Source organism: Bufo bufo, chromosome 1 (assembly GCF_905171765.1).
Source record: "Bufo bufo chromosome 1, aBufBuf1.1, whole genome shotgun sequence".
In the NCBI taxonomy this organism is placed as follows: domain Eukaryota; kingdom Metazoa; phylum Chordata; class Amphibia; order Anura; family Bufonidae; genus Bufo; species Bufo bufo.
The window spans coordinates 841,557,288-841,578,883 of record NC_053389.1 but is presented as its reverse complement, the minus strand read 5'-3'; the positions used below and the strand labels follow the sequence as shown (position 1 = coordinate 841,578,883).

Sequence of the window (21,596 nt, the reverse complement as noted above, 5' to 3'; positions counted from 1 at the left end):
CCAGTTTTTCCAGTGTCAGATTTTATCACTGAGTTATTACCCAACTTTCCCCATGTCAGATATTATCACTGAGTTATTACCCAGCTTTCCCTGTGTCAGATATTATCACAGAGTTATTACCCAGCTTTCCCAGTGTCAGATATTATCACTGAGTTATTACCCAGTTTTTCCAGTGTCAGATTTTATCACTGAGTTATTACCCAGCTTTCCCAATGTCAGATATTATCACTGAGTTATTACCCAGCTTTCCGAGTGTCAGATATCATCACTGAGTTATTACCCAGCTTTCCCAGTGTCAGATATCATCACTGAGTTATTACCCAGCTTTTCCAGTGTCAGATTTTATCACTGAGTTATTACCCAGCTTTCCCAGTGTCAGATATTATCACTGAGTTATTACCCAGCTTTCCCTGTGTCAGATATTATCACTGAGTTATTACCCAGCTTTCCCAGTGTCAGATATCATCACTGACTTATTACCCAGCTTTCCGAGTGTCAAATATCATCACTGAGTTATTTCCCAGTTTTTCCAGTGTCAGACTTTATCACTGAGTTATTACCCAGCTTTCCCAATGTCAGATATATTCACAGAGTTATTATCCAACTTTCCCAGTGTCAGATATCATCACTGAGTTATTACCCAGCTTTCCCAGTGTCAGATATCATCACTGAGTTATTAACCAGCTTTCCCAGTGTCAGATATCATCCTAGTGTAAATCGCGAATATTCTAATCGTGAATTTTTATCACGAATATTCCATGCAAAAGGCTACAATAATTAGCTTGTCATAAGGCTCAGTCTAATATTCTTGTCAGAAGACTATAAAACCAATAGATGGCGCTATTGAGTTATGAACAGCGCCCTCTATTGGTTTCACAGTCTTCTTACAATAATATTTGTCTTGTCATAAGACTGTGAAACCAATAGAGGGCGGTGTTCATAACTCAATAGCGCCCTCTATTGGTTTTCATAGTCTTATGACAGCTGAAAAACAAGGCAGATTTTGCTCATTTGCATGTCTATGTTTATGCAAAATAGTTTTTACATGACAAAACTGTATAGAAAGATTATTGAATATTATGTTAGGACAATCGGAAAACTTTTTGTCGCCCTAATGATATTGATCTAGGTGCGCAGGTCCACCCAAGCCATCCAACAGATGCAAAATAAGGCTTACTGTCTCTCAGTCAGATGAGAGCTGGTTTGGAATATCTCAGTGCACAAGGCTGCCATTGTAAGGTATGCTGACTAAGCCTGGTCTCATGGATAGATTGTTGGCTTGCACATACCTGACTTTTACATACAGTCCTTTGTGTGGTTGTATATTGTATGATGTACATAATAGGAGTCTAAGACACATCCAGCTATCCTCTTAATGCTGTTTCCAAACCATTTTGATGAGGTTTCCATCAATTTCTAACTTTTTTTATGAACCAGACACCCTCTTCTCTTCTGAGCAGGGGGTGCCTGGTTGTCTCCCATTGACTTCCATTATACTTGGGGTGCTCGGCTGAACACACGAATATAGCAATGTGTTAGGGCCAAACACCCGAATACTTTGGTGCTTGCTCATCACTTAATGGTCAGCTTTATACTTCTCGTTCCTGCTGGATTCACTTCTGATTCAAAATCTCCTCCAAAAACTGTGAATCTACCCTTAGAATTCTACTGGAAAAAGAGAGGGAGAAGTTCAAAAGTAGTAAACCCCCTTATCCTGCTGGGGGGGGGGATGGAAGAACGGGCACTAAAACTGTTAAAGATCTGTTTTCTTTATTACCTGAACCATTACTACATTTTATAATTGGGCAGCTAGTGTGGGTGTCTTAACCCTGGTAAAGGTACATAAGGCCTCACCACAGGGTTAAATAGCAGCGATCGGGCCCCTGCATGGCTCATTGACACAGATGAATGGAGCCTGTGACCTTCTGTTGTAGATGGAATCTTGGAAAGTCAAAGTAATCCAACAATAATCTCAACCTAGTCTAGTGCCTGACTTAAAAGGCGAGTAATCCTCACAGACTGTAGCATATAACAGCACAGGAGTGTGATAAAGTAAGCTCATATCAGTCACACAATGTTCTCTGGAGATATGCAACATTATGTAATAATATAACAGGGGGCAATAGACTGTATTCTCCTGTCCTACAGTCATCCTCTCCCCTGAAATGGCTGATAACAGGGGGCAATAGACTGTATTCTCCTGTCCTACAGTCATCCTCTCCCCGGCCTGAAATGGCTGATAACAGGGGGTAATAGATTGTATTCTCCTGTCCTACAGTCATCCTCTCCCCTGAAATGGCTGATAACAGGGGGCAATAGACTGTATTCTCCTGTCCTACAGTCATCCTCTCCTCTGAAATGGCTGATAACAGGGGGCAATAGACTGTATTCTCCTGTCCTACAGTCATCCTCTCCCCTGAAATGGCTGATAACAGGGAGTAATAGACTGTATTCTCCTGTCCTACAGTCATCCTCTCCCCTGACATGGCTGATAACAGGGGGCAATAGATTGTATTCTCCTGTCCTACAGTCATCCTCTCCCCTGAAATGGCTGATAACAGGGGCAATAGACTGTATTCTCCTGTCCTACAGTCATCCTCTCCCCTGAAATGGCTGATAACAGGAAGCAATAGACTGTATTCTCCTGTCCTACAGTCATCCTCTCCCCTGAAATGGCTGATAACAGGGGGCAATAGACTGTATTCTCCTGTCCTACAGTCATCCTCTCCCCTGAAATGGCTGATAACAGGGGACAATAGACTGTATTCTCCTGTCCTACAGTCATCCTCTCCTCTGAAATGGCTGATAAGAGGTAGCAATAGACTGTATTCTCCTGTACTACAGTCATCCTCTCCCCTGAAATGGCTGATAACAGGGGGCAATAGACTGTATTCTCCTGTCCTACAGTCATCCTCTCCCCTGAAATGGCTGATAAGAGGTAGCAATAGACTGTATTCTCCTGTACTACAGTCATCCTCTCCCCTGAAATGGCTGATAACAGGGGGCAATAGACTGTATTCTCCTGTCCTACAGTCATCCTCTCCCCTGAAATGGCTGATAACAGGAAGCAATAGACTGTATTCTCCTGTCCTACAGTCATCCTCTCCCCTGAAATGGCTGATAACAGGGGGCAATAGACTGTATTCTCCTGTCCTACAGTCATCCTCTCCCCTGAAATGGCTGATAACAGGGGACAATAGACTGTATTCTCCTGTCCTACAGTCATCCTCTCCCCTGAAATGGCTGATAACAGGGGGCAATAGACTGTATTCTCCTGTCCTACAGTCATCCTCTCCCCTGAAATGTCTGATAACAGGGGGCAATAGACGGTATTCTCCTGTCCTACAGTCATCCTCTCCCCTGAAATGGCTGATAACAGGGGGGCAATAGACTGTATTCTCCTGTCCTACAGTCATCCTCTCCCCTGAAATGGCTGATAACAGGAGCAATAGACTGTATTCTTCTGTCCTACAGTCATCCTCTCCTCTGAAATGTCTGATAACAGGGGGCAATAGATTGTATTCTCCTGTCCTACAGTCATCCTCTCCCCTGAAATGTCTGATAACAGGGGGCAATAGATTGTATTCTCCTGTCCTACAGTCATCCTCTCCCCTGAAATGGCTGATAACAGGGGGCAATAGATTGTATTCTCCTGTCCTACAATCATCCTCTCCCCTGAAATGGCTGATAACAGGGGGCAATAGACTGTATTCTCCTGTCCTACAGTCATCCTCTCCTCTGAAATGGCTGATAACAGGGGGCAATAGATTGTATTCTCCTGTCCTACAGTCATCCTCTCCCCTGAAATGTCTGATAACAGGGGGCAATAGACTGTATTCTCCTGTCCTACAGTCATCCTCTCCCCTGAAATGGCTGATAACAGGGGGAAATAGATTGTATTCTCCTGTCCTACAGTCATCCTCTCCCCTGAAATGGCTGATAACAGGGAGCAATAGACTGTATTCTCCTGTCCTACAGTCATCCTCTCCCCTGAAATGGCTGATAACAGGGGGCAATAGACTGTATTCTCCTGTCCTACAGTCATCCTCTCCCCTGAAATGGCTGATAACAGGGAGCAATAGACTGTATTCTCCTGTCCTACAGTCATCCTCCCCCCTGAAATGGCTGATAACAGGGGGCAATAGACTGTATTCTCCTGTCCTACAGTCATCCTCCCCCCTGAAATGGCTGATAACAGGGGGCAATAGACTGTATTCTCCTGTCCTACAGTCATCCTCTCCCCTGAAATGGCTGATAACAGGGGGCAATAGACTGTATTCTCCTGTCCTACAGTCATCCTCTCCCCTGAAATGGCTGATAACAGGGAGCAATAGACTGTATTCTCCTGTCCTACAGTCATCCTCCCCCCTGAAATGGCTGATAACAGGGGGCAATAGACTGTATTCTCCTGTCCTACAGTCATCCTCTCCCCTGAAATGGCTGATAACAGGGAGCAATAGATTGTATTCTCCTGTCCTACAGTCATCCTCTCCTCTGAAATGGCTGATAACAGGGAGCAATAGACTGTATTCTCCTGTCCTACAGTCATCCTCTCCTCTGAAATGGCTGATAACAGGGAGCAATAGACTGTATTCTCCTGTCCTACAGTCATCCTCTCCCCTGAAATGGCTGATAACAGGGGGCAATAGATTGTATTCTCCTGTCCTACAGTCATCCTCTCCCCTGAAATGGCTGATAACAGGGAGCAATAGATTGTATTCTCCTGTCCTACAGTCATCCTCTCCTCTGAAATGGCTGATAACAGGGAGCAATAGACTGTATTCTCCTGTCCTACAGTCATCCTCTCCTCTGAAATGGCTGATAACAGGGAGCAATAGACTGTATTCTCCTGTCCTACAGTCATCCTCTCCCCTGAAATGGCTGATAACAATGGGGCAATAGACTGTATTCTCCTGTCCTACAGTCATCCTCTCCCCTGAAATGGCTGATAACAGGGAGCAATAGACTGTATTCTCCTGTCCTACAGTCATCCTCTCCCCTGAAATGGCTGATAACAGGGAGCAATAGACTGTATTCTCCTGTCCTACAGTCATCCTCTCCCCTGAAATGGCCGATAACAGGAGGCAATAGACTGTATTCTCCTGTCCTACAGTCATCCTCTCCCCTGAAATGGCTAATAACAGGGGGCAATAGATTGTATTCTCCTGTCCTACAGTCATCCTCTCCCCTGAAATGGCTGATAACAGGGAGCAATAGACTGTATTCTCCTGTCCTACAGTCATCCTCTCCCCTGAAATGGCTGATAACAGGGAGCAATAGACTGTATTCTCCTGTCCTACAGTCATCCTCTCCCCTGAAATGTCTGATAACAGGGGGCAATAGACTGTATTCTCCTGTCCTACAGTCATCCTCTCCTCTGAAATGGCTGATAACAGGGGGCAATAGACTGTATTCTCCTGTCCTACAGTCATCCTCCCCCCTGAAATGGCTGATAACAGGGGGCAATAGACTGTATTCTCCTGTCCTACAGTCATCCTCTCCCCTGAAATGGCTGATAACAGGGAGCAATAGACTGTATTCTCCTGTCCTACAGTCATCCTCCCCCCTGAAATGGCTGATAACAGGGGGCAATAGACTGTATTCTCCTGTCCTACAGTCATCCTCCCCCCTGAAATGGCTGATAACAGGGGGCAATAGACTGTATTCTCCTGTCCTACAGTCATCCTCTCCCCTGAAATGGCTGATAACAGGGGGCAATAGACTGTATTCTCCTGTCCTACAGTCATCCTCTCCCCTGAAATGGCTGATAACAGGGAGCAATAGACTGTATTCTCCTGTCCTACAGTCATCCTCCCCCCTGAAATGGCTGATAACAGGGGGCAATAGACTGTATTCTCCTGTCCTACAGTCATCCTCCCCCCTGAAATGGCTGATAACAGGGGGCAATAGACTGTATTCTCCTGTCCTACAGTCATCCTCTCCCCTGAAATGGCTGATAACAGGGGGCAATAGACTGTATTCTCCTGTCCTACAGTCATCCTCTCCCCTGAAATGGCTGATAACAGGGAGCAATAGACTGTATTCTCCTGTCCTACAGTCATCCTCCCCCCTGAAATGGCTGATAACAGGGGGCAATAGACTGTATTCTCCTGTCCTACAGTCATCCTCTCCCCTGAAATGGCTGATAACAGGGAGCAATAGATTGTATTCTCCTGTCCTACAGTCATCCTCTCCTCTGAAATGGCTGATAACAGGGAGCAATAGACTGTATTCTCCTGTCCTACAGTCATCCTCTCCTCTGAAATGGCTGATAACAGGGAGCAATAGACTGTATTCTCCTGTCCTACAGTCATCCTCTCCCCTGAAATGGCTGATAACAGGGGGCAATAGATTGTATTCTCCTGTCCTACAGTCATCCTCTCCCCTGAAATGGCTGATAACAGGGAGCAATAGATTGTATTCTCCTGTCCTACAGTCATCCTCTCCTCTGAAATGGCTGATAACAGGGAGCAATAGACTGTATTCTCCTGTCCTACAGTCATCCTCTCCTCTGAAATGGCTGATAACAGGGAGCAATAGACTGTATTCTCCTGTCCTACAGTCATCCTCTCCCCTGAAATGGCTGATAACAATGGGGCAATAGACTGTATTCTCCTGTCCTACAGTCATCCTCTCCCCTGAAATGGCTGATAACAGGGAGCAATAGACTGTATTCTCCTGTCCTACAGTCATCCTCTCCCCTGAAATGGCTGATAACAGGGAGCAATAGACTGTATTCTCCTGTCCTACAGTCATCCTCTCCCCTGAAATGGCCGATAACAGGAGGCAATAGACTGTATTCTCCTGTCCTACAGTCATCCTCTCCCCTGAAATGGCTAATAACAGGGGGCAATAGATTGTATTCTCCTGTCCTACAGTCATCCTCTCCCCTGAAATGGCTGATAACAGGGAGCAATAGACTGTATTCTCCTGTCCTACAGTCATCCTCTCCCCTGAAATGGCTGATAACAGGGAGCAATAGACTGTATTCTCCTGTCCTACAGTCATCCTCTCCCCTGAAATGTCTGATAACAGGGGGCAATAGACTGTATTCTTCTGTCCTACAGTCATCCTCTCCCCTGAAATGGCTGATAACAGGGAGCAATAGACTGTATTCTCCTGTCCTACAGTCATCCTCTCCCCTGAAATGGCTGATAACAGGGAGCAATAGACTGTATTCTCCTGTCCTACAGTCATCCTCTCCCCTGAAATGGCTGATAACAGGGAGCAATAGACTGTATTCTCCTGTCCTACAGTCATCCTCTCCCCTGAAATGTCTGATAACAGGGGGCAATAGACTGTATTCTTCTGTCCTACAGTCATCCTCTCCCCTGAAATGGCTGATAACAGGGGGCAATAGACTGTATTCTCCTGTCCTACAGTCATCCTCTCCCCTGAAATGGCTGATAACAGGGGGCAATAGACTGTATTCTCCTGTCCTACAGTCATCCTCCCCCCTGAAATGGCTGATAACAGGGGGCAATAGACTGTATTCTCCTGTCCTACAGTCATCCTCTCTCCTGAAATGGCTGATAACAGGGGGCAATAGACTGTATTCTCCTGTCCTACAGTCATCCTCTCCCCTGAAATGGCTGATAACAGGGAGCAATAGACTGTATTCTCCTGTCCTACAGTCATCCTCTCCTCTGAAATGGCTGATAACAGGAGGCAATAGACTGTATTCTCCTGTCCTACAGTCATCCTCTCCCCTGAAATGGCTGATAACAGGAGGCAATAGACTGTATTCTCCTGTCCTACAGTCATCCTCTCCTCTGAAATGGCTGATAACAGGGGGCAATAGACTGTATTCTCCTGTCCTACAGTCATCCTCTCCCCTGAAATGGCTGATAACAGGGGGCAATAGACTGTATTCTCCTGTCCTACAGTCATCCTCCCCCCTGAAATGGCTGATAACAGGGGGCAATAGACTGTATTCTCCTGTCCTACAGTCATCCTCCCCCATGAAATGGCTGATAACAGGGGGCAATAGACTGTATTCTCCTGTCCTACAGTCATCCTCTCCCCTGAAATGGCTGATAACAGGGGGCAATAGACTGTATTCTCCTGTCCTACAGTCATCCTCTCCCCTGAAATGGCTGATAACAGGGAGCAATAGACTGTATTCTCCTGTCCTACAGTCATCCTCCCCCCTGAAATGGCTGATAACAGGGGGCAATAGACTGTATTCTCCTGTCCTACAGTCATCCTCTCCCCTGAAATGGCTGATAACAGGGAGCAATAGATTGTATTCTCCTGTCCTACAGTCATCCTCTCCCCTGAAATGGCCGATAACAGGAGGCAATAGACTGTATTCTCCTGTCCTACAGTCATCCTCTCCCCTGAAATGGCTGATAACAGGGAGCAATAGACTGTATTCTCCTGTCCTACAGTCATCCTCTCCCCTGAAATGTCTGATAACAGGGGGCAATAGACTGTATTCTTCTGTCCTACAGTCATCCTCTCCCCTGAAATGGCTGATAACAGGGGGCAATAGACTGTATTCTCCTGTCCTACAGTCATCCTCTCCCCTGAAATGGCTGATAACAGGGGGCAATAGACTGTATTCTCCTGTCCTACAGTCATCCTCCCCCCTGAAATGGCTGATAACAGGGGGCAATAGACTGTATTCTCCTGTCCTACAGTCATCCTCTCTCCTGAAATGGCTGATAACAGGGGGCAATAGACTGTATTCTCCTGTCCTACAGTCATCCTCTCCCCTGAAATGGCTGATAACAGGGAGCAATAGACTGTATTCTCCTGTCCTACAGTCATCCTCTCCTCTGAAATGGCTGATAACAGGAGGCAATAGACTGTATTCTCCTGTCCTACAGTCATCCTCTCCCCTGAAATGGCTGATAACAGGAGGCAATAGACTGTATTTTCCTGTCCTACAGTCATCCTCTCCTCTGAAATGGCTGATAACAGGGGGCAATAGACTGTATTCTCCTGTCCTACAGTCATCCTCTCCCCTGAAATGGCTGATAACAGGGAGCAATAGACTGTATTCTCCTGTCCTACAGTCATCCTCTCCTCTGAAATGGCTGATAACAGGGGGCAATAGACTGTATTCTCCTGTCCTACAGTCATCCTCTCCCCTGAAATGGCTGATAACAGGGAACAATAGACTGTATTCTCCTGTCCTACAGTCATCCTCTCCCCTGAAATGGCTGATAACAGGGGGCAATAGATTGTATTCTCCTGTCCTACAGTCATCCTCTCCCCTGAAATAGCTGATAACAGGGGGCAATAGACTGTATTCTCCTGTCCTACAGTCATCCTCTCCCCTGAAATGGCTGATAACAGGGAGCAATAGACTGTATTCTCCTGTCCTACAGTCATCCTCTCCCCTGAAATGGCTGATAACAGGGGGCAATAGACTGTATTCTCCTGTCCTACAGTCATCCTCTCCCCTGAAATGGCTGATAACAGGGGGCAATAGACGGTATTCTCCTGTCCTACAGTCATCCTCTGCCCTGAAATGGCTGATAACAGGGAGCAATAGACTGTATTCTCCTGTCCTACAGTCATCCTCTCCTCTGAAATGGCTGATAACATGGAGCAATAGACTGTATTCTCCTGTCCTACAGTCATCCTCTCCACTGAAATGGCTGATAACAGAGGGCAATAGATTGTATTCTCCTGTCCTACAGTCATCCTCTCCCCTGAAATGGCTGATAACAGGGGGCAATAGACTGTATTCTCCTGTCCTACAGTCATCCTCTCCTCTGAAATGGCTGATAACAGGGAACAATAGACTGTATTCTCCTGTCCTACAGTCATCCTCTCCCCTGAAATGGCTGATAACAGGGGGCAATAGACTGTATTCTCCTGTCCTACAGTCATCCTCTCCCCTGAAATGGCTGATAACAGGGAGCAATAGACTGTATTCTCCTGTCCTACAGTCATCCTCTCCCCTGAAATGGCTGATAACAGGGGGCAATAGACGGTATTCTCCTGTCCTACAGTCATCCTCTGCCCTGAAATGGCTGATAACAGGGAGCAATAGACTGTATTCTCCTGTCCTACAGTCATCCTCTCCTCTGAAATGGCTGATAACATGGAGCAATAGACTGTATTCTCCTGTCCTACAGTCATCCTCTCCCCTGAAATGGCTGATAACAGAGGGCAATAGATTGTATTCTCCTGTCCTACAGTCATCCTCTCCCCTGAAATGGCTGATAACAGGGGGCAATAGACTGTATTCTCCTGTCCTACAGTCATCCTCTCCTCTGAAATAGCTGATAACAGGGGACAATAGACTGTATTCTCCTGTCCTACAGTCATCCTCTCCTCTGAAATGGCTGATAACAGGGAACAATAGACTGTATTCTCCTGTCCTACAGTCATCCTCTCCCCTGAAATGGCTGATAACAGGGGTAATAGATTGTATTCTCCTGTCCTACAGTCATCCTCTCCCCTGAAATGGCTGATAACAGGGGGCAATAGACTGTATTCTCCTGTCCTACAGTCATCCTCTCCCCTGAAATGGCTGATAACAGGGGGCAATAGACTGTATTCTCCTGTCCTACAGTCATCCTCTCCCCTGAAATGGCTGATAACAGGGAGCAATAGACTGTATTCTCCTGTCCTACAGTCATCCTCTCCCCTGAAATGGCTGATAACAGGGGGCAATAGACTGTATTCTCCTGTCCTACAGTCATCCTCTCCCCTGAAATGGCTGATAACAGGGGGCAATAGACTGTATTCTCCTGTCCTACAGTCATCCTCTGCCCTGAAATGGCTGATAACAGAGAGCAATAGGTTGTATTCTCCTGTCCTACAGTCATCCTCTCCCCTGAAATGGCTAATAACAGGGAGCAATAGGTTGTATTCTCCTGTCCTACAGTCATCCTCTCCCCTGAAATGGCTGATAACAGGCGGCAATAGGTTGTATTCTCCTGTCCTACAGTCATCCTCTCCCCTGAAATGGCTAATAACAGGGAGCAATAGACTGTATTCTCCTGTCCTACAGTCATCCTCTCCCCTGAAATGGCTGATAACAGGGGGCAATAGACTGTATTCTCCTGTCCTACAGTCATCCTCTCCCCTGAAATGGCTGATAACAGGGGGCAATAGACTGTATTCTCCTGTCCTACAGTCATCCTCTCCCCTGAAATGGCTAATAACAGGGAGCAATAGGTTGTATTCTCCTGTCCTACAGTCATCCTCTCCCCTGAAATGGCTAATAACAGGGAGCAATAGGTTGTATTCTCCTGTCCTACAGTCATCCTCTCCCCTGAAATGGCTGATAACAGGCGGCAATAGGTTGTATACATTGAACAGTGAATGTGGATATACTTGGAAAAGGACACTCACCGTCCAAGCCACTGAGAAATAACCCCAACAGAGAGAGAAGACAGCATCCCACCAATGGAGAAAATGGCCACGGACAGAGACCACAGGGTCCGCAGGAGTCCAGGGTCAATGGTCTGTGATTCTGGAGCATGGCGACTGATGTATGATTCATTATAACTCTGCTCAATGATCTATAATCAGACAAATGAATGAGTGAGACAAGCAGGGTCCACAAACTACCGTCCCCATTCTGCACAAAGTATACAGCTTTAGCATGAGCAGCAAGATCTATGAACCACTACCCCTATTCTATACAATATATAAAGCTTTAGCATGGCCACTAAGGTCTGTAGACTGCTACCCCTATTGTATAGTATACAGCAATGTCCGTGTGCTACTTCCCTTACGTTTTGACATGCTATATAGTTTTAGCAAGAGCAGCAAGTTCCATAGACTACTACTCTCACCAAATATACATAGAGTGATGGTGTACTACCCTTACATAACCTAATACACATAGAGTAATAGTGTACTACCTCTACATAATCTAATACACATAGAGTGATGGTGTACTACCCCTACATAACCTAATACACCTGGAGTGATGGTGTACTACCCCTACATAACCTAATACACATAGAGTGATGGTGTACTACCCCTACATAACCTAATACACCTGGAGTGATGGTGTACTACCCCTACATAACCTAATACACATAGAGTAATAGTGTACTACCTCTACATAATCTAATACACATAGAGTGATGGTGTACTACCCCTACATAACCTAATACACCTGGAGTGATGGTGTACTACCCCTACATAACCTAATACACATAGAGTGATGGTGTACTACCCCTACATAACCTAATACACCTGGAGTGATGATGTACTACCCCTACATAACCTAATACACATAGAGTAATAGTGTACTACCCCTACATAACCTAATACACCTGGAGTGATGATGTACTACCCCTACATAAACTAATACACATAGAGTAATAGTGTACTACCTGTACATAACCTAATACACATACAGTGATGGTGTACTACCCCTACATAACCTAATACACAGAGTGATGGTGTACTACCTCTACATACCTAATACACAGAGTAATAGTGTACTACCTCTACATAACCTAATACACATAGAGTAATAGTGTACTACCTCTACATACCTAATACACATAGAGTAATAGTGTACTACCTGTACATAACCTAATACACATAGAGTAATAGTGTACTACCTCTACATACCTAATACACATAGAGTGATGGTGTACTACCTCTACATAACCTAATACACATAGAGTAATAGTGTACTACCTCTACATAACCTAATACACATAGAGTAATAGTGTACTACCTGTACATAACATAATATACGTAGAGTAATAGTGTACTACCGCTACATAACCTAATACACATAGAGTAATAGTGTACTACCTCTACATAACCTAATACACATAGAGTAATAGTGTACTACCTCTACATAACCTAATACACAGAGTAATAGTGTACTACCTCTACATAACCTAATACACATAGAGTAATAGTGTACTACCTGTACATAACCTAATACACATAGAGTAATAGTGTACTACCTCTACATACCTAATACACATAGAGTGATAGTGTACTACCTCTACATAACCTAATACACATACAGTGATGGTGTACTACCTCTACATAACCTAATACACATAGAGTAATAGTGTACTACCTGTACATAATCTAATATACATAGAGTAATAGTGTTATTCCTCTACATACCTAATACACATAGAGTAATAGTGTACTACCTCTACATAACCTAATACACATAGAGTAATAGTGTACTACCTGTACATAACCTAATACACATAGAGTAATAGTGTACTACCTGTACATATCCTAATACACATAGAGTGATGGTATACTCTGGGATGTTACACTACCTGTACATAACCTAATACACATAGAGTAATAGTGTACTACCTCTACATACCTAATACACATAGAGTAATAGTGTACTACCTCTACATAACATAATATACATAGAGTAATAGTGTACTACCGCTACATAACCTAATACACATAGAGTAATAGTGTACTACCTCTACATACCTAATACACATAAAGTAATAGTGTACTACCTCTACATAACCTAATACACATAGAGTAATAGTGTACTACCTCTACATAACCTAATACACATAGAGTAATAGTGTACTACCTCTACATAACCTAATATATATAGAGTAATAGTGTACTACCTGTACATAACCTAATATACATAGAGTAATAGTGTACTACCTCTACATAACCTAATACACATAGAGTAATAGTGTACTACCTCTACATAACCTAATACACATAGAGTAATAGTGTACTACCTGTACATAACATAATATACATAGAGTAATAGTGTACTACCGCTACATAACCTAATACACATAGAGTAATAGTGTACTACCTGTACATAACCTAATACACATAGAGTAATAGTGTACTACCTCTACATAACCTAATACACATAGAGTAATAGTGTACTACCTCTACATAACCTAATACACATAGAGTAATAGTGTACTACCGCTACATAACCTAATACACATAGAGTGATGGTATACTCTGGGATGTTACACTACCTGTACATAATCTAATACACATAGAGTAATAGTGTACTACCTCTACATACCTAATACACATAGAGTGATAGTGTACTACCTCTACATAACCTAATACACATAGAGTAATAGTGTACTACCTCTACATAACCTAATACACATAGAGTAATAGTGTACTACCTCTACATAACCTAATACACATAGAGTGATGGTGTACTACCCCTACATAACCTAATACACCTGGAGTGATGGTGTACTACCCCTACATAACCTAATACACATAGAGTGATGGTGTACTACCCCTACATAACCTAATACACCTGGAGTGATGGTGTACTACCCCTACATAACCTAATACACATAGAGTAATAGTGTACAACCTCTACATAATCTAATACACATAGAGTGATGGTGTACTACCCCTACATAACCTAATATATATAGAGTAATAGTGTACTACCTCTACATAACCTAATACACATAGAGTAATAGTGTACTACCTGTACATAACCTAATACACATAGAGTGATGGTGTACTACCCCTACATAACCTAATACACCTGGAGTGATGGTGTACTACCCCTACATAACCTAATACACATAGAGTGATGGTGTACTACCCCTACATAACCTAATACACCTGGAGTGATGATGTACTACCCCTACATAACCTAATACACATAGAGTAATAGTGTACTACCCCTACATAACCTAATACACCTGGAGTGATGATGTACTACCCCTACATAAACTAATACACATAGAGTAATAGTGTACTACCTGTACATAACCTAATACACATACAGTGATGGTGTACTACCCCTACATAACCTAATACACATAGAGTAATAGTGTACTACCCCTACATAACCTAATACACAGAGTGATGGTGTACTACCTCTACATACCTAATACACATAGAGTAATAGTGTACTACCTCTACATAACCTAATACACATAGAGTAATAGTGTACTACCTCTACATACCTAATACACATAGAGTAATAGTGTACTACCTGTACATAACCTAATACACATAGAGTAATAGTGTACTACCTCTACATACCTAATACACATAGAGTGATGGTGTACTACCTCTACATAACCTAATACACATAGAGTAATAGTGTACTACCTCTACATAACCTAATACACATAGAGTAATAGTGTACTACCTGTACATAACATAATATACATAGAGTAATAGTGTACTACCGCTACATAACCTAATACACATAGAGTAATAGTGTACTACCTCTACATAACCTAATACACATAGAGTAATAGTGTACTACCTCTACATAACCTAATACACAGAGTAATAGTGTACTACCTCTACATAACCTAATACACATAGAGTAATAGTGTACTACCTGTACATAACCTAATACACATAGAGTAATAGTGTACTACCGCTACATAACCTAATACACATAGAGTGATGGTATACTCTGGGATGTTACACTACCTGTACATAACCTAATACACATAGAGTAATAGTGTACTACCTCTACATACCTAATACACATAGAGTGATAGTGTACTACCTCTACATAACCTAATACACATAGAGTAATAGTGTACTACCTGTACATAATCTAATATACATAGAGTAATAGTGTTATTCCTCTACATACCTAATACACATAGAGTAATAGTGTACTACCTCTACATAACCTAATACACATAGAGTAATAGTGTACTACCTGTACATAACCTAATACACATAGAGTAATAGTGTACTACCTGTACATATCCTAATACACATAGAGTGATGGTATACTCTGGGATGTTACACTACCTGTACATAACCTAATACACATAGAGTAATAGTGTACTACCGCTACATAACCTAATACACATAGAGTAATAGTGTACTACCTCTACATACCTAATACACATAGAGTAATAGTGTACTACCTCTACATAACCTAATACACATAGAGTAATAGTGTACTACCTCTACATAACCTAATACACATAGAGTAATAGTGTACTACCTCTACATAACCTAATATATATAGAGTAATAGTGTACTACCTGTACATAACCTAATATACATAGAGTAATAGTGTACTACCTCTACATAACCTAATACACATAGAGTAATAGTGTACTACCTCTACATAACCTAATACACATAGAGTAATAGTGTACTACCTGTACATAACATAATATACATAGAGTAATAGTGTACTACCGCTACATAACCTAATACACATAGAGTAATAGTGTACTACCTGTACATAACCTAATACACATAGAGTAATAGTGTACTACCTCTACATAACCTAATACACATAGAGTAATAGTGTACTACCTCTACATAACCTAATACACATAGAGTAATAGTGTACTACCGCTACATAACCTAATACACATAGAGTGATGGTATACTCTGGGATGTTACACTACCTGTACATAACCTAATACACATAGAGTAATAGTGTACTACCTCTACATACCTAATACACATAGAGTGATAGTGTACTACCTCTACATAACCTAATACACATAGAGTAATAGTGTACTACCTCTACATAACCTAATACACATAGAGTAATAGTGTACTACCTCTACATAACCTAATACACATAGAGTAATAGTGTACTACCCCTACATAACCTAATACACATAGAGTGATAGTGTACTACCTCTACATAACCTAATACACATAGAGTGATGGTGTACTACCCCTACATAACCTAATACACATAGAGTGATAGTGTACTACCTCTACATAACCTAATACACCTGGAGTGATGGTGTACTACCCCTACATAACCTAATACACATAGAGTGATGGTGTACTACCCCTACATAACCTAATACACCTGGAGTGATGGTGTACTACCCCTACATAACCTAATACACATAGAGTAATAGTGTACTACCTCTACATTATCTAATACACATAGAGTGATGGTGTACTACCCCTACATAACCTAATACACCTGGAGTGATGGTGTACTACCCCTACATAACCTAATACACATAGAGTGATGGTGTACTACCCCTACATAACCTAATACACCTGGAGTGATGATGTACTACCCCTACATAACCTAATACACATAGAGTAATAGTGTACTACCCCTACATAACCTAATACACCTGGAGTGATGATGTACTACCCCTACATAAACTAATACACATAGAGTAATAGTGTACTACCTGTACATAACCTAATACACATACAGTGATGGTGTACTACCCCTACATAACCTAATACACATAGAGTAATAGTGTACTACACTTACATAACCAAATATACATAGAGTAATAGTGTACTACCTCTACATAACCTAATAGACATAGAGTAATAGTGTACTACCTCTACATAACCTAATATACATAGAGTGACTGTGTACTACCCCTACATAACCTAATACACATAGAGTGATGGTGTACTACCCCTACATAACCTAATACACAGAGTGATGGTGTACTACCTCTACATACCTAATACACATAGAGTAATAGTGTACTACCTCTACATAACCTAATACACATTGAGTAATAGTGTACTACCTCTACATACCTAATACACATAGAGTAATAGTGTACTACCTGTACATAACCTAATACACATAGAGTAATAGTGTACTACCTCTACATACCTAATACACATAGAGTGATGGTGTACTACCTCTACATAACCTAATACACATAGAGTAATAGTGTACTACCTCTACATAACCTAATACACATAGAGTAATAGTGTACTACCTGTACATAACATAATATACATAGAGTAATAGTGTACTACCGCTACATAACCTAATACACATAGAGTAATAGTGTACTACCTCTACATAACCTAATACACATAGAGTAATAGTGTACTACCTCTACATAACCTAATACACAGAGTAATAGTGTACTACCTCTACATAACCTAATACACATAGAGTAATAGTGTACTACCTGTACATAACCTAATACACATAGAGTAATAGTGTACTACCGCTACATAACCTAATACACATAGAGTGATGGTATACTCTGGGATGTTACACTACCTGTACATAACCTAATACACATAGAGTAATAGTGTACTACCTCTACATACCTAATACACATAGAGTGATAGTGTACTACCTCTACATAACCTAATACACATAGAGCAATAGTGTACTACCTGTACATAATCTAATATACATAGAGTAATAGTGTTATTCCTCTACATACCTAATACACATAGAGTAATAGTGTACTACCTCTACATAACCTAATACACATAGAGTAATAGTGTACTACCTGTACATAACCTAATACACATAGAGTAATAGTGTACTACCTGTACATATCCTAATACACATAGAGTGATGGTATACTCTGGGATGTTACACTACCTGTACATAACCTAATACACATAGAGTAATAGTGTACTACCTCTACATACCTAATACACATAGAGTAATAGTGTACTACTTCTACATACATAACTTAATACACATAGAGTAATAGTGTACTACCTCTACATAACATAATATACATAGAGTAATAGTGTACTACCGCTACATAACCTAATACACATAGAGTAATAGTGTACTACCTCTACATACCTAATACACATAGAGTAATAGTGTACTACCTCTACATAACCTAATACACATAGAGTAATAGTGTACTACCTCTACATAACCTAATACACATAGAGTAATAGTGTACTACCTCTACATAACCTAATATATATAGAGTAATAGTGTACTACCTGTACATAACCTAATACACATAGAGTAATAGTGTACTACCTCTACATAACCTAATACACATAGAGTAATAGTGTACTACCTCTACATAACCTAATACACATAGAGTAATAGTGTACTACCTGTACATAACATAATATACATAGAGTAATAGTGTACTACCGCTACATAACCTAATACACATAGAGTAATAGTGTACTACCTGTACATAACCTAATACACATAGAGTAATAGTGTACTACCTCTACATAACCTAATACACATAGAGTAATAGTGTACTACCTCTACATAACCTAATACACATAGAGTAATAGTGTACTACCGCTACATAACCTAATACACATAGAGTGATGGTATACTCTGGGATGTTACACTACCTGTACATAACCTAATACACATAGAGTAATAGTGTACTACCTCTACATACCTAATACACATAGAGTGATAGTGTACTACCTCTACATAACCTAATACACATAGAGTAATAGTGTACTACCTCTACATAACCTAATACACATAGAGTAATAGTGTACTACCTCTACATAACCTAATACACATAAAGTAATAGTGTACTACCTGTACATAACCTAATACACATAGAGTAATAGTGTACTACCTGTACATAACCTAATACACATAGAGTAATAGTGTACTACCTCTACATAACCTAATACACATAGAGTAATAGTGTACTACCTCTACATAACCTAATACACATAGAGTAATAGTGTACTACCTCTACATAACCTAATATATATAGAGTAATAGTGTACTACCTGTACATAACCTAATACACATAGAGTAATAGTGTACTACCTCTACATAACCTAATACACATAGAGTAATAGTGTACTACCTCTACATAACCTAATACACATAGAGTAATAGTGTACTACCTGTACATAACATAATATACATAGAGTAATAGTGTACTACCGCTACATAACCTAATACACACAGAGTAATAGTGTACTACCTGTACATAACCTAATACACATAGAGTAATAGTGTACTACCTCTACATAACCTAATACACATAGAGTAATAGTGTACTACCTCTACATAACCTAATACACATAGAGTAATAGTGTACTACCGCTACATAACCTAATACACATAGAGTGATGGTATACTCTGGGATGTTACACTACCTGTACATAACCTAATACACATAGAGTAATAGTGTACTACCTCTACATACCTAATACACATAGAGTGATAGTGTACTACCTCTACATAACCTAATACACATAGAGTAATAGTGTACTACCTCTACATAACCTAATACACATAGAGTAATAGTGTACTACCTCTACATAACCTAATACACATAAAGTAATAGTGTACTACCTATACATAACCTAATACACATAGAGTAATAGTGTACTACCTGTACATAACCTAATACACATAGAGTAATAGTGTACTACCTCTACATAACCTAATACACATAGAGTAATAGTGTACTACCTCTACATAACCTAATACACATAGAGTAATAGTGTACTACCTCTACATAACCTAATATATATAGAGTAATAGTGTACTACCTGTACATAACCTAATACACATAGAGTAATAGTGTACTACCTCTACATAACCTAATACACATAGAGTAATAGTGTACTACCTCTACATAACCTAATACACATAGAGTAATAGTGTACTACCTGTACATAACATAATATACATAGAGTAATAGTGTACTACCGCTACATAACCTAATACACATAGAGTAATAGTGTACTACCTGTACATAACCTAATACACATAGAGTAATAGTGTACTACCTCTACATAACCTAATACACATAGAGTAATAGTGTACTACCTCTACATAACCTAATACACATAGAGTAATAGTGTACTACCGCTACATAACCTAATACACATAGAGTGATGGTATACTCTGGGATGTTACACTACCTGTACATAACCTAATACACATAGAGTAATAGTGTACTACCTCTACATACCTAATACACATAGAGTAATAGTGTACTACCTCTACATAACCTAATACACATAGAGTAATAGTGTACTACCTCTACATAACCTAATACACATAAAGTAATAGTGTACTACCTGTACATAACCTAATACACATAGAGTAATAGTGTACTACCTGTACATAACCTAATACACATAGAGTAATAGTGTACTACCTCTACATAACCTAATACACATAGAGTAATAGTGTACTACCTCTACATAACCTAATACACATAGAGTAATAGTGTACTACCTCTACATAACCTAATATATATAGAGTAATAGTGTACTACCTGTACATAACCTAATACACATAGAGTAATAGTGTACTACCTCTACATAACCTAATACACATAGAGTAATAGTGTACTACCTCTACATAACCTAATACACATAGAGTAATAGTGTACTACCTGTACATAACATAATATACATAGAGTAATAGTGTACTACCGCTACATAACCTAATACACATAGAGTAATAGTGTACTACCTCTACATAACCTAATACACATAGAGTAATAGTGTACTACCTCTACATAACCTAATACACATAGAGTAATAGTGTACTACCTCTACATAACCTAATACACATAGAGTAATAGTGTACTACCGCTACATAACCTAATACACATAGAGTGATGGTGTACTACCTGTACAGAACATAATACACATAGAGTAATAGTGTACTACCTCTACATAACCTAATACACATAGAGTAATAGTGTACTACCTCTACATAACCTAATACACATAGAGTAATAGTGTACTACCTCTACATAACCTAATACACATAGAGTAATAGTGTACTACCTCTACATAACCTAATATATATATAGAGTAATAGTGTACTACCTGTACATAACCTAATACACATAGAGTAATAGTGTACTACCTCTACATAACCTAATACACATAGAGTAATAGTGTACTACCTCTACATAACCTAATACACATAGAGTAATAGTGTACTACCTGTACAT

At 40.7% G+C, this 21,596-nt stretch overlaps 1 protein-coding gene across 1 annotated transcript in view; it reads right to left on the bottom strand.

Annotated features, from left to right (window-relative positions):
* Positions 1-21,596, bottom strand: part of SLC2A4 (solute carrier family 2 member 4) — a 157,954-nt gene that overhangs the window by 67,055 nt on the left and 69,303 nt on the right. The window contains exon 3 of the mRNA XM_040415429.1: positions 11,317-11,486. Coding sequence (XP_040271363.1) covers positions 11,317-11,486 — 170 coding nt within the window. The remainder of the gene's footprint in view (positions 1-11,316; positions 11,487-21,596) is intronic.